The sequence below is a fragment of the Argopecten irradians genome, chromosome 3 (genome assembly GCF_041381155.1).
Source record: "Argopecten irradians isolate NY chromosome 3, Ai_NY, whole genome shotgun sequence".
Lineage (NCBI taxonomy): Eukaryota > Metazoa > Mollusca > Bivalvia > Pectinida > Pectinidae > Argopecten > Argopecten irradians.
Genome location: NC_091136.1, coordinates 40,716,622 through 40,732,708, shown reverse-complemented (window position 1 = coordinate 40,732,708; position 16,087 = coordinate 40,716,622). Strand labels below are relative to the sequence as shown.

Genomic DNA, 16,087 nt, shown 5'->3' with positions numbered 1-16,087 from the left:
ATAATCTGAAATTTAAATGCAAACAAAATTGAAGTTAACTTATCATTAAATTCAAGTAGCAAGTTTGTTTCATTAAATTCAAGTAGCAAGTTTGTAAGAGACAGATGTAGAAAAACAGTAAATTTTACCAGGTAACAACTGTCTGGTTTGGAGGAGTAAATCGAAGGCCTTGACAAGTGTCCCACAATCATCTTAACTAGAGATATCAAAGTCATCTTAATTAATACAAGAGGCCCATGGGCCTTAACAGTCACCTGAGTTCGGGTAGAGAATGAAACAAAGACATATAAACATTAATATACTGGCCCTTGAAGTCGATCAGTGATTTTATAAATTTGACTTTTTAATCTATGAAGAGTATATGCTACCATCAAAACTGTGATCTCAGAAGATTTTTTGAAATTTTAAGTCATTTAAAAAAATATTTTGTCCCTGTTTGGCCCCGCGCCTCTGGTCCCCAAGGAGGTCAGCAAGGACCGATATGGATGTTAAAATGCTATATCTCAGGCTAATAATTCTAATCAAGTTTGACTCATTTCCTATGAAAATTGAGCAAATAATGTTCATAAATGTGTTTTTCCAATATATAAATTATAGTAAACATGACCCCCTCCCCAGGGGGAAACGAGAAACCTCAGGGTTTGATTCTACCACATCTATCAGTAGAGAAGAAGATTTTTTTTAGTCAATTTTACCCCTTATTTAGCCTTATGCTTTAGAATGTTTGTGCAAAATTTCATTGAAATTGCTTCAACAGTTTTGGAGAAGAAATCAAAAATGTAAATTGTTTATCATCACATGACAGACGACGATGGAGAATAGGCAATTAGAACAGGTCACCTTGAAACTAAGCCTCAGGTGTCCTAGAATCTGGGCATTTTCTTGTTAAAATGCATAGCCTTTCCTTGGTGACACAAGAACATGTGGTCACATTTAACAATGTTTCTACCCTTTGCTAAAATTGTTATATTGATAACTGTAATAATGACATTGAATTGGACAAGTATTAACGCTAAAACAACTATTTCCTTACACTCCTGTCATCATAGATATCCCAGCCCAAAGTCTTCTAACATCGATATAGTAACAAAACAGACATACAAATCTCAAATGGTGAAGAAACAATGACTGCAGAAATAGCACTGTACAAATACTAGAAGTAGGACCAGGATTTGTCAAAAACTGTTGCAGAAAAAGAACATTCAATTCAATTATTTAATAATTCAATAAACTATATATCTATTGTTTTACGCCTATAAACAGGCAGAGTCAATAAAATAAAAATTAAAAATATAATATTTGTAACAGGATTTTTTATTTTACTCCAAAACCATCATACACAAAATATCTGACACATAAAGAGAAGTTTTCAATGAGAGAGAGAAATTATAGAAGTAGAAATATTGATAATAGATGTTTTATATGTAAGAAAAATAATAACAAAAATTATTAAAATTCATGATGGGGTTATAACCTGACATGTCTTTTTTTATCCATGAGTAATCACCAATAATCAGTCTTTGTTATGCAGTTGCCTGGTAATGTAAGCAGGTATTTACTATTACATGATCAGTAAGTGGCAGCAATGTCATATGATAAATCAACTATGAGGGACTATTTGAGGAAAAAAGCAATAAAAGTAACTAAATTTCAAAATTTGTACCACTGTTGCATTCACAGTAATTAGTGCCCAGGGCACTTAAAAATAATGATAAAGGGGGCACATAACAAAAATGTAAGATGTGAATGAAAACCCTTGAAAAATAGTGAGCCATATTTTAACTCTTTCCTTACCCATGGCACATTATTCTGTCACAGTAATCATGCATATGCCTTCTTTCCTTTAAGAAGCATTATTACATCATTATTCACATGTGAAAGACTTGCAAGTTCATGTAATATGTGATACAATGCCAATGTTATAAATAAACATCACAAAGTTGTAAAACTCTGTTAAATCCATAATGTGTTATATAACTTCAACTCCCTCAGAAGAGAGGAGGGGCGCTGATCATTGAGAATAAGGTATATATTAATCTATTCAAGTAGTCCAGAGTGCCTGAAGATACAAGGAATTCATAAATCTTATGTCTATGCATCCAATTTTCCAAAATATTAACTTAATTAAGACAAAATAATCAAACTTGATTCTGCATAACAAAATGACTAAAAAGTATTTTGGCTTATTGAACTAGTACATGTACAGCATCATCACATAATTTCTATAAACAGTAATAGATGTCAAGGAAGTAGAAGAGAATTTATTTTTAAAGTTACTACTGCTGGCCTAGATGCGTTTACATGACAACTTATTGGCATACACAGCTATTTACAAAAGTATATGCGTAATGTACTTTGTTTAATATCAAGGGTACAAATAATGAATGACATTTATATTTCATCATTATGTATAAAATAATATAAATATATATTTAAACTTTATAGATATTGTAAAAACCATATTCCAAAGTAGTGACTTGAATGTCTCGATGAACAAAATGTTTTTAACATATTCTATATTTGTCCATAGGCTTTGATTGTTTAGGTATACTTTATTTACCAGACATTTATCATTTTTGCACACAGGCTGATGACATTATTATCAATATTTTTCATATTTTCAAGAGATATCAAAGTCTGTAAATATGTAAGGACGAAATAACTTTAACAAATTACAAATGTATGATATACAACTACTGTAAGAAAAAGGGAGATAATTGTATAATAAAAATTTAAGGTGGTTAAAATTGTTCAATTTTTTTAATTTTTTGTTTTTGTTTTTCAAAATGAAAGTTCAATGACTTCTTTTTCATTCTATAAGTTTTTTTTACAATCTATATTCACAATTAACCATTAAAAAAAAAAAAAATGACTTATTGCTAGTGGGTACACACTTGGAACTATTTAAATTTCCAGTATGTTTGAGAATCAGAATGTGATAGCTATATAGCTTCACATCAAATGTTTAAGTATTCAAGCAACCATATCAAAACTGTCAACTGAAAATTCATCTTCACAATTTACCACAGTCCAAATTTATGTGCGTGAAGGCAATTTTTAACACATTTTCACAATGAACACAAATTGACATCCATTACAACATGTAAGCGACTTCCCTCCGTAGAGTGCGAGACTACTATACTATTTTAACCTTATTTACACTTTTTACATGGTCTTGTCATGTCAATGTCAAGGTTTTTAATTGACACATAAAGAGAGTCAAAATAACATCCCTATTAATATTATACAACATGTAAATACAAATGGTAATCAAATGTTCAAAACGAATCTACAGTATTTCCAACCTTCTACTTCACAATACAAAGTTTTAAATGATGTATTTGATTATTTCAAGGCATCCAGTTGACCCTGACTTTGAGCAGATTAAGGAGTCAAATAAATCACAATATCTCAGAAATCTGTAGAGTCAAAACATATGACAAATAGACACATGCTTCAAACTTAAAGAGTCGAATATGATTTTTGGGAATCAAAAACATACTCTCAGAAGTGTACTGGATGTCCTGTTATGTACTTAACATTTCCATTATTAACCCAACTGTAGTTGACTGATAGATGTAAATAAATATATATTTTACATAAAAGTCTTCAAATTTCATTTAATTTTGTTCTTCTTTATATGACATTTGGATTTAAATATAATATAAATGTTCACTTTAAAGAAAAAAAATTCCTACTAAGTATGTTATCTTAAAGTAAAATACATTGTAACCCATTCTTAGGTCAACAAACCTAGGATAAAATTTGAATGGGTAAAATTTTCAAAATTAATAAAATTTTAGAGCACCATAGCTAGGAAAGGATATTTATGGGAAAAATTTAAACACTAATCACATGTATTCGTTTTGTGACAAAAAATGTAAAAACTTTCAGACATAATTGAGCTGCTGTACAATATAATACACTAATTGCATATGCATCAAGATATGTAAAGTTGGTGCAAACAAATTGCTTTAGATGTTTTTATGAAAAATCTCATGTTTGTCTCCATTAGCCTGGACTACACAACAAATTGCATGAGTAAGGGAATAAATAGACAGATGATGAAGACTTGGCTACATATCCTCAATGCTCAGTTCAAACTTCTCAATTTCATCAAATTCTGTGTTGAACTTTTCTGCCATATTGTCTGCCTTTGATTTCTGAAAAACATAAATTGGACCAGTTTTAAGTGACCGTGGGATAAGGTTAAACAACATGCCTTATTATCATATCTGATGTTTATAACAGTGTCTGTAATTAAGAAAAAAAAAATTAAGAAAATTTGCCCTTTTGGGGCCCCACCCCTCAGCCCCTAGGGGTCGGACAAGGCTCATTTATATAAAATATGATTGTCCTTCCCCAATGATGTTTCACACCAAATATGGATGAAATCCATCCAAGGATGAAGGAGGAGTAGGATTTTAAAGCTAAAATTAAGACAAGAGATCCCAGAGGGATCTTGGCGCCCACCAAAGAATGATCTATGTCTGACAATGGAAAGAGGGATCTTTTCTCTGCTTTTCAAACTTTTGCAAACATACTATATATAAAATTTGAGACAGATCGCTTCAGTACTTCCTGAGAAACAGCAGTAACAAACTTCAACTATCAAAATCCAAGATGGCTCCTTGGCGGCCATCTTGATGATTGATCGGTCCCAAATCGAAATATGCACAACTAGGGCCCTAGGGGAACCTATATATGAAATTTGAGACAGATTCATTCAATACTTTCTGAGAAATAGCGATAACAATCTTAACTATCAAAATCCAAGATGGCAGCCTGGCGGCCATTTTGTTGACCGATCGATCCAAAAACGCATTATGTACAACTAGAGCCCTAGGGGCACCTACATATGAAATTTGAGAAAGATCCCTTCAGTACTTTGTGAGATATAGCGATAACAATCTTTAACTATCAAAATCCAAGATGGCTGCCTGGCGGCCATCCTGTTGACCGATCGGTCCCAAAACGCAACATGCACAACTAGGACCCTAGGGGAACCTATATATAAAATTTGAGACAGATCCCTTCAGTACTTTCTGAGAAATAGCGACAACAAACTTTAACTATCAAAATCCAAGATGGCTGCCTGGCGGCCATCTTGTTGACCGATCGGTCCCAAAACGCAACATGCACAACTAGGACCCTAGGGGAACCTATATATGAAATTTGAGACAGATCCCGTCAGTACTTTCTGAGAAATAGCGATAACAAACTTTAACTATCAAAATCCAAGATGGCTGCCTGGCGGCCATCTTGTTGACCGATTGGTCCCAATATTCAATATGCACAACTAGGGCCCTAGGGGAACCTACATATGAAATACGAGACAGATCCCTTCAGTACTTTCTGAGAAATAGCGATAACAAGAATTGTTAACGGACGGACGGACGGACGGACAGACGGAAGGACGGACGGACGGACGGACGGACGGACGGACGGACGGACGACGGACCACGGACAAAAAGCGATTTGAATAGCCCACCATCTGATGATGGTGGGCTAAAAATTTGCCCTTTTGGGGCCCCACCCCTCAGCCACAAGGGGTCGGACCACGCTCATTTATGTAAAATATAATTGTCCTTCCCCAATGATGTTTCACACCAAATATGGATGTAATCCGCTCAAGGGTTAAGGAGGAGTAGGCTTTTGTATAAATAGTCTTACGCACAACGCACGGCGCACGACGACGGACGAAACACGATGACAATAGGTCATCCTGACCTTCGGTCAGATGACCTAGAAAATGATGGTCTTTCCCTAAAGATGTTTCACACCAAATATGGATAAAATCCACTCAAGGATTAAGGAGGAGTAGGATTTTAAAGCTAAAATTAAGAAAATTTGCCCTTTTGGGGCCCTGCCCCTCTGACCCTAGGGGTCGGACCAGGCTCATTTATATAAAATATGATTGTCCTTCCCTAATGATGTTTCACACCAAATATGGATGAAATCAACCCAAGGATGAAGGAGGAGTAGGATTTTAAAGCTTAAAATAAGAAAATTTGCCCTTTTGGTGCCCCACCCCTCAGCCCCTAGGGGTCGGACCAAGCTCATTTATATAAAAAAATGATTGTTTTTCCCCAATGATGTTTCACACCAAATATGGATGAAATCTGCTTTGCGGTTAAGGAGGAGTAGGGTTTTAAAGGGAAAAGTTTACGCCGAATCACAATGACTATAGGTCATCCTGACCCTTTGGGTTTTATTGATCCACCAGGTCATAAAAATATTTTTCCTTTGCTTTGACTGTATATAAGAAAACATTCCTTGTAAAGTTAAGATAATTTGGCAGTAAAAAATCTAATAATAATGTTGTAAATTATAGGGAATTATATATTACCAAATCCATTGCTTTAGTGAAATTTAAACAAATGGAATAGAAAAAATCACTGCAGAAATGAAATTTAATGTCAACAAAATGTAATGATAAAATTACTAGAAACATTGAAGCCCCAAACAAGACAACCAAAACAACTGTACCTTCATCACTGCTGGTTTACTTAAGGTTGTCGACACAGCTTTCTTTGGCCGTCTCTTTGATGATGTGGATTTGTAAGACTTTGTAGTACTTCTGTTGAGTGAAAAATCTGAAAGGATAAAATGAATGTCATATATGCATGCTCACAATAACATTTTCAAATGAAATATTGATGCAATTATGTCCCGACATATTCAGCTGCAAGGAGTAGTATTCGGATATATACCAGTATTTATCGTATTCTAACCAATAAGCGCTCATGATCATGTCCCAATAAGGGCCCCTCCCTCTTTATAGGCATCAATTTCAATTGCCCAGGCAAAAATAAAGGCCAAAGCAGTATATATAGATTTGCAATAATTTTATCTTATTTAGCACCTTTTAATTTTTTTTTTTTATCTTTTAAACACCTGGCGCTTATTGGGTTGAATACCTTAAAGAAAGAAAAAAATAAATGGATTAAAATGTAAAAATTCAAAAACATTTGTTTGCAAGGAAACAATATTTGGTACAAACCATCCTGCTCCATGGAGAACAACTCTGGAACATCTGCGTCATTTTCGACTGATTGTCGTCTGATTATATCATCGCAAGAGATCTGCATTGAATCCATGGAGACATAGTCGGAGAGAGGCGTTAAGGGTGGTAATACCTTCGTTTTTACTGGAGACATCTGCAATGATGAATCTGCTGCAAATGATACAGAATCAAAGCCAAAGCAGGATTCATTTAAAAGACTAGGTTCTGCCTGCTTTGGCCTTCCTCGGGGAGCTCTCATATTACTAGGTGTTGAGGTGTCCTTTGTCGCTGGTGGAGGTATCTTGTGTAGGGATGGAGGAGATAAGAGTACCCCACTGTCCCTTTTTCTTGATTGACGCTTGCCAGATGTAGTGGCATTTTTGACACTTGGCGACGGTTTCAGTATCTTTGGTATATTTGGGATTGCTTGATCTTTTGGAGTTTCACATTTCCTTTTTCGTAACCGTCGCTGGAAGGACTCATAACCATCTACATTAGACAGGTCAAGTCTTTGTATGTTCACCACTGGTGTTTTACTGAAAATTGGGGATTCCCTACTTAAATGCATCATACTGATGTCAACAGATTTATTCTGAGTTTTTACATTGATTGGAGTATTCTCTTGGTTTTGTTTACTGGTTTTCTTCATCACATTTGTTTTAGTCTTTGGTATTTTCACTTCAGTTTTTTTATTCTCTGCAGATAAGATCTTAGTGCTTTTATTTCCTGTAGCTGTGGTTTTTCCTTTCCTGACATTCGTTTCCGCTTTATTTTGTTTCTTGTCTGCGGACACACTTTTTGCACGGGTAGTACTAGCTTTTTTTGCCTTAGCTTTTTTGCCTTTCAATGGCATTGGTGAGATCTGCATTTCAGAGTCTGACTCATCAAAGTCATACAGACTAGAATCAGCAGGGGCAGGAGACTGAGTACTCATGTCAGATGTACCAGTGGTCGAAGCCTCTTCATCAGCCTCGTATCCAACCTCAGGTGTCTGTAACATAAGATATTCAAATGAATATTCCAATTTCTCTGTATTATCTGTAATACAGTAAGCATTTTAAGTCATCTTTCAACTTTGTCAATAGATAATTATACAAAAGCATTGTGTGTAATATTTCTAAAAGAATAAAGAAGCATCTACAATCCAATTTTCTGAGTTGTTAAAAATCATTCAAAATTTCTTTTCGTGAAATTAAATAAAAACATACTATAAAAGATTTTGGCTCATCCCATTAATACCTCGGTACTTAAAAATTTAATTAACTTATATTTCTAACATTTCAAAGTCAAAATGTGGATTGAAACAAGAGGTCAATATGACTTATATTGCACATGTGGAGATTTCCAATAGGCAACTATACTAACTACAGGACATTCTCATCCATCAGAGTTACTGCCCTTCCTTTCACTCTGAGGTAAAGCGATAGCTTGACAGCCGATGGGGGCCGAGAATGACTACAGGAATACACATCTTTCTCTCTCTTCCTCTCTCTCTCTCTTTTTGACCCTATCCCTTTGGTCACAAATATTTCTAGTTATTAAAAAATTAGATGATAACTTACCAATTGTTTTCTTTGTCCATTCTTTTTATGGAGTGGACCCTAAAATGTTGCACAAAAGGACTAAATAACACTGATGTTCAAACAGTGATAATTATTTTTTTCAAACAAGACTTTAATACAGTATTACTGTTTACATTATACAATTTTTATGAATTAACCCATAGATTTATAGATCAGTTTTTATTTTAGCTCAAGAAATTTCTTCCTGTTTTTAGTTTCATCTTATATTTAGTATGCATTTGCTGATCAAAATAGATATTCCACAGGGTGCATTTTTCCACAATGAAAACAAAAATGGCTAAAAACATTTTACTGCAGTCATCATCTTCCCAGTCTGTGACAGTAATTTTTTTCCGCTGCAGCTGCTAGTCATTTGGACTAGAAAACCCAAAAATTTTACTACTAGTCTCACTATTAGTCTCACTATTGAATCACTTAGCTAGTCCAAATCAAATATAGAGCTGTTTTGCTTCAGCACTTCAAATTCAGTCACAAGTTTACAATTTTTTTACCTAAATTGCAGTCTGGATCCTTTTGTGAACACCAATTCACAAAATGATGATCTTGACTGAAATAATCGCATAAAAAATGCACTCTAAATGTGTTTAAAAAATGCAGTTGACCACCACTCTTGTAATTGTAGCATTCAACAATTTTAATTGAATAGGGAGATACTAGTCCAGACAGAATAGTTCATCAAAATTGGCTTAAGTCTGGCTGTAATTTAAAACTACTAGTCATGGGTATTGGACTAGTGCTTAAAGTCGCAGACTGTCTTCGACAGTTCGTTATATTCCATTTTCTTTATATACATGCATGTATAATGATTATTAGACTGACCACCAGTCTCATGAATATTGAAAAAAAAAGGCTCGATTTTTTTTGTCTCTACTACATGTCTGATTCCAAGTTTCAAACTAGAGGAGTTAATCTTGGTATCTTATCTGGGGTTCTGCAGTTTCTTTGTAATTTATATTGGGATTATCCATTTTCAAGACAAGTGAACCCTGTAGTTAACAACATGTGTATAATCATGATAAGTTATATAGTTTATAAATAGCTATTATCAACAATGGTCCCAAGTAATGATTCTTTTTTAGCCACTATCACTTTTAAATTTAATGAAATGCCAATGAACTTTTATTAAACATATTAGCTGCATATATCAATAATAATTTTTCTATTAAAGGCACCTCCTCTATAAGATGGCTACCCATATGCAATACAACCTTTTGACATCACCGTCAACAAAATCCTATTATTAGCTATCTAGAGACCTCGAGCTCCCATGTATATATATCTATAATGTGTTGTATTGCATAAAATCCTACCATATATTTCTGTGAAATTTTGTTGGGAATTTCCAATGTCTTTGAGCTTTCTGAGTCACTGGAGGCAGCAGAGGAGTTTCCTGTGAATAATATGGTATAAGTACATATAACAAAGCAATTAACTCATATAACTTATTATTGTCTTAAACATGTTAACTATCAAGTGGAAATCAGGATTTAGGATTAATATCTAACGTCACCGTACCACATTTGGTACAAATTTGACATATTTTTTGCGATATTTTTAATATGCATTCCTTGTGATTCAATGTTTGTCAGTTTCTGACAAGGACTGCCTCTGGGGTGTACGTCCACAATAAAAAAAATTATCGTCGTAACTGCAAGCTAAAAATAGACCGGTTTTATTCCTCACTACGTCACTTCCGGTTTTGATACAGCGAGCGGACCCCTTTTGGTACACGGGACGTTTTGCTTTGAGATTCTCGATTTATATGCTGAAATTTTAATTTATGCACTTTGATGGAAAGGTATGGTATTCATTCATCATTCTGTGTGACTGTCTTTGATATTTTACCGACGATTATTTAAAAAGTACCGCCATTCAAAACACTACCTAATCTGGCGAGTCATTTCCCGTATTTTTCAGTGAAATTGAAAGACGGTTTGGTGTTACAATTGAAATATGAGGAATATCCACTACACTTCTTCATATAAACTGATTTAAAATAGAACATACCTGTTTCAGAATATTCTGCAATCTATAATCCCGGTAAATACCAATTTTCAAAACTTTTTAAAATATGTTATCAAAACGAAACAAGCACCTGCTCATTTGCATATAAAATTTGAAATAACATGCCTAAACAGTCCATATTATAACTAGGCCTATACTATAGATCTATCCAGTATCCATTCTCCAAATGAAGCATTAGAAATAAAGCAAATATAACATAATTATAAGATATGGTATCTGGTTTTATAAGATTTTATTAATTGTACCATGTAGTGTACATTACATATTGTGAAAAAAGAGCTTGTTCAGAACTGTTTGTATGTAAAATGTATATAACCTTATAATGTGCATGTATTTAATTTGATAAGACTTCATTTAGCCCTCAATACACAGCTAATGCATAATAGTACATACTTGCTGAAAATCTTGTTATGCAACTGTATCATGAGGTTGAGAACTTGTTAATAAATGTTATTTATATGAAAAATTAAACAAAATCATAGATAGATACATGTAGGTATATTGGGTAATTAAAAATGTTTTTATGTATTATGTATGTATGATATTTAGAAATAATTTTATAAATTACAATACAAAATGAATTTATACACTCTTCTGTTTTAATTTTTTACAACTCAATTTTGTTATAATCTTCCATTTTTTATTTTAAAAGGTTTGCATTACAAAACATTACATATTTAAATTTTCCCATATTAATTTATTAAGAGGATTCAAATACATGTGATTCATGTATAATTATTTTATAGCATATATAGATATTTTTATGGTAAAACAAATACCATTCTATTCAATTACTGGGTATATAAATCACCAATGACTAGATATCCTTCCTTCTGTTAACTTATTATATGTAATTAATTATCTACATGTAAATCATTTTTACCTGGGAGTTTATCTGTAAAATGGTAAAATTATACAGGGAATGATATATATAAATATATCCTGTCCATTTTTACTGGAAGACCACAAATAAGAGGTTAAGAAAAGTCCTCATAATGGTCATGTCAATGCAATAATATTGTATTTTTACCTGTACATGGTGCATTTTGTTCCCTATAGAACAAAGATACCCTATAATCAATAGCTCTGTACCTGGTATAATTTTTCATGTCTAATTTTCTATTTTGTTTATGTTGCAGGTATGGAAACCCCCATAATATAAGAAGAATTTCTTGAGGCTACACATACCTTTTCTATATGTAAAAACCAGACAGTATTAAATGCATGGAAACCATAATATTTTTTTTTATTTCCTGAGTTTATCATCTGTTACAAAATTTCTTTTGTTCATTGGAAAACTGCAGCATTCAGCATTTAGCACAATAATTTTGGAACATATTGCCATATGCAAATCTATATGAAGACGTGAATGTCTCAGAAAATGGTTTTACTGTGAAATTAAGTATGATTTTTAAGAAAAAAGATCTAGTTTATAACTGGAATTGCCTTAATTATGCTTGTTAATTTTCAGTAAATACATTACAGCACTCATTAATATATCAATTTGTTCTTAAAGTTATAATACTGGGAATCACAATATAGAGTATGCATGGTAATAGTATAGGTACAGGCAATATATACCTGGTACATGTACAGTTATACTTGTAGGTACTAGGTAATACATGCAGGTACACTGTATAATTGCATATTAAGTTCATTAGTGGATAAAAACGGATGCAATAGGGCCTAAGGAGGTAGTACAGTTTCATTTAAACACAACAATACTGAACACACAATTACAATTCTTACAATATCTTCTTACAAGTTACAGATGAAAATAAATGATCCACGTTTGTTCAATTCAGGATCACTTGCAATTGGAATATGAATTATCTATACATGTATGTGTATACATGGCCTCACATTGATATTAGTTTTGATGCTATGCACTGACCATATTTTGGTTGGTATATCAATATTGATTCCTAAACACAGTTTTCAGAAATGCAGAATTTGTCATACCTGTTTAAGAATTTTTATATCTATATATTATATTTTATAACATTGCAACTTTAAATCAAGAATACAACTACCTTTTTAATGTAAATAGAATTTTTTAAAAGATGGAGAGAGAGAATAAATGAAATATTTGTGAGCAATGTCTTCTATATAATGAGAGATCTAGGATGTACATGTAAGTTTAATGTTATATTTTTTCCATGACTGCATGTGACATTAAATCCCCATGGTGATTCTCAACACTGATCCAGTTTATTGCTGTTTTTGTGTAATGAACTCTATTAACAATGAAATAGTATTTGCCTGCAAATCTGGATTAAGTCATTTTATAATTTTGAGGAACCACTTTAAAAAAATCTACTGAGATACTGCTTACATTAAGTTACATGTATCTGTACTGAGTACATTTGTATGTCATTGTCTTGGGGAAATGTCAATGGTCTGTTTGTTTGATTATCTCATTTTATTTAAGACAAAAATTAATATGGTGTACATGTAGGTTATCTTACAATCTTAATGATTAATAGACAGAAAGTAATAATTGACACCAACACATAATACATATCCTTGCTATAAATCCGGATCTCATTAAACCCCCAACTGAGCACCTGGCCTGGTAGATCGTTTTAGTCAGCAACGTTGAGGCATGCGCATTGGTAGTAAAAACAAAAATGGCAAAGCGGGATTTTTGAATTGCGGTGTTACACTAAGAAAAGTGGCGTATCTGCGCTAAAAAAAGAGGTATCGTTATGAAAATGATATCCGAAGAATTTTAGTGATATAGAGATTTATTTAATGCGTTTACTTTAGATGAAAACGGATAACAATGTAGCATAAATTAGCCGTCGAATGGCTCAACGGCACCCACTGCTAACATTTACGGCCATTTCGCCCATTTCGATGTAGGCGTATAGGAATATAATCTAGACGATCGAAGTCAAATTTGAGCTTAAATTGTCATTTTATACTTGTATTTTCATATCACAATAGTATAAATAACAAAACACAGTAACTAGGATTTTAGAGGGGAAAACCCTAATTTTGTACCAAAAGGGGTCGTGTACCAAATGGGGTACGGTGACGTTAACTGTTAGTCATACTTTTAGCAGAAACATATAGCCTATACGTTTCTGCTTTTACATTGCTTTGACACTAGTTAGCTTAAGACTTTTAATACTTTAAAATATATCTTATGATGATCAGTGTCAATTTTCAGTTTTCACATTGCATGCTTATTTGTATTTTTTGAGGAAATGCATGGTAGGCTAGTGTGAGAAAATCACTCGAGCTCCGGATCCCCATAACTCTTTTTTCGGGGTACTGCGTTTTTTCGTGTGCATTTACAACTTCTGGACTAGTTTAGAAATTGGCATTTAATTTCACCATTTCCCTGTATGCTCGTGTGTTATTATATCTCCCGTTCAACCGTAACTGCACAGTGCATATTAGCTGTACTAACATGTTAGTTTGTTACACAGTAGCTTGTTTATAAAATTGTATCCGATATTTTCACAAACCATTGTGAATGGCTGCACACGATGCAGCTTACTCTCAAAACAGCAAAGAACAAACAAATAAATGAAAGTTACAGTTATTATTATTTACCATTCGTATTCTTCCCCTTTGGCGTCGTCTTCTTCTTTCTTTTTGCCGGCATTTTCTCACGAAATGCTCGTCTTCTCAAATCAACACAACCTTTCAAAACTTCCGCGCTCTCTGAAATGAGCATGCGTCGTCACAACATCCGTCAGACAAGAACGACAACTCTGTAATTATTCTATTGGGAGTATTGCCTAAAATAACAAAATAATTCAGCTCGTGTTATTTTTAGTTATGTTATTCATTATTTTATGAAAGCGTAACGTCAAACGATTTTGAATGGAAAAGGAAGAGAGAAAGACTTATTTAGGAATAATACATAGATTCTACTGCCTGTTCATTGCTAACAAATCTTGGAACATTTCAAGCTAGCTATCCTCCGCTGTCATTGATATCGAATGTCATTGATGCTTGAAATTTCATGAAATCATCATTCGTTACATAATTTAAGCAACAATGCAATTTTTCGTTAAGCCCCGAGAGCTCTTATCAATATGTTTTATCACATTTGAAGAAAGTTCCATTCATTCTTACTACCTGTAATTATGTATAGATTCTATCAGTATTTCTGTAAACAAGGACGTATATACTTATAAATCCTTGCTGTAAACCACGTGAGTAAAACCTTTGTCTCATAATTGGTCAATAAGTATCTGTTTCTGTTCATACGGAGGTTGTTCAATGGCCATTAGCTTAATCAATTACATCGTGATTTAATTTTCTTCCCACGTTTTTTTTTTTTTCAAAATCAAGGACGTTTATACATATTCATATCACTTACAATCCTTGTTAAAAATCATCTCTAAAATTGACAATGTAAAGAGATAGAGCAACTTAATTTATTATCGACCGCCTACAGTTAATCTACTTTAGTATACCAAGTATTGTAATTTTGCATTACTTTTAACCTACACCTTACACGACAATATTTTTTAAGCCCAGAATGAACGTCCTCGGTTTATCCAACCATTCAAATTAACCTTACCACGGACAAAAAAATAGATTTGAAAAGTCATTACTTTTAGTTTTACCAATACCCATTTAAAAACCCACTACCTTTCCGTAACATTTTTTTTTAAAACAATAATAACGTAAAAAAATGTTTATCAATGGCCTAAGATGAGGTTGTAACATCATACAAATGCTAGAATTCTTGCGTAGTCTAAGTTGCCGTTTAGTGATTGTCAACTTAGGACGATGGCGGGTAGAACGAATAACGTACCCGGTCTAAAGACGGAAACATTATCTGTCAAAAAGTCTTTAAACTCCGATTACATGCTATCTAATTATTGATATTTTTAAAGTTTTAAATATCACACAATGTCAATAATTTGCCGTCAGTTTACCGCAAATGTATTTGTTCCAAGTTGTATAGGTCATGAGTTTGTGTTCAAATAATATACGCGTAATTAGCTTTTATATCAATAATATACCTTTAGTTTTTGTTTATTATGGGATTGAAATAAACGATATATTAAAGATGCTCCACCGCTGACAAATGGTATTTTTCACTATAAAAAACAGGAGCAGACGATTTAGTATTTTTCTTCAGTTACAAAAGTTACTTACTTTACACCATTACCACAATTGAAAAGTTTGAGCTTCTAATTTTACTTAAAGTTAAAAATATGAAAAATAATTAATTGCATTCCGAAAATATTCGGTGACACTATATCCTATATGGAATGAAGTACTGATTGCGCATGCACTAAAGGCGAAACAAATTATCTTATATCATTTTTTGTGTTAATTAGGCATATATATACACGATTAAACACCAATTATTGTTCAAATGATTAATATCATTTATGCTCTGTCGGCGGTGGAGCATCTGTAATGTAATAATAACATCAACAACAGAATATTGTTTTTCTAAAATAACAGTCTTGGTACGTGTGCTTATTTGAACAATCCA

At 33.0% G+C, this 16,087-nt stretch overlaps 1 protein-coding gene and 1 long non-coding RNA gene across 2 annotated transcripts; one reads left to right on the top strand and one right to left on the bottom strand.

Annotated features, from left to right (window-relative positions):
- Positions 1 to 1,286: 1,286 nt before the first annotated feature.
- On the bottom strand, positions 1,287 to 16,023 carry LOC138318592 (nucleolar and coiled-body phosphoprotein 1-like). Its single transcript, XM_069261095.1, has 6 exons — positions 14,179 to 16,023; positions 9,900 to 9,979; positions 8,569 to 8,607; positions 7,004 to 7,997; positions 6,490 to 6,596; positions 1,287 to 4,163 (listed from the first exon to the last, which is right to left on the bottom strand). The coding sequence occupies exons 1-6, from the start codon at positions 14,300 to 14,302 to the stop codon at positions 4,077 to 4,079; spliced, it is 1,431 nt and encodes a 476-aa protein (XP_069117196.1). The 5' UTR covers positions 14,303 to 16,023; the 3' UTR covers positions 1,287 to 4,076.
- Positions 10,069 to 11,863, top strand: LOC138318603 (uncharacterized). Its single transcript, XR_011207891.1, has 2 exons — positions 10,069 to 10,387; positions 10,507 to 11,863. It is a non-coding gene; the product is annotated as an uncharacterized lncRNA (long non-coding RNA).
- Positions 16,024 to 16,087: the final 64 nt, after the last annotated feature.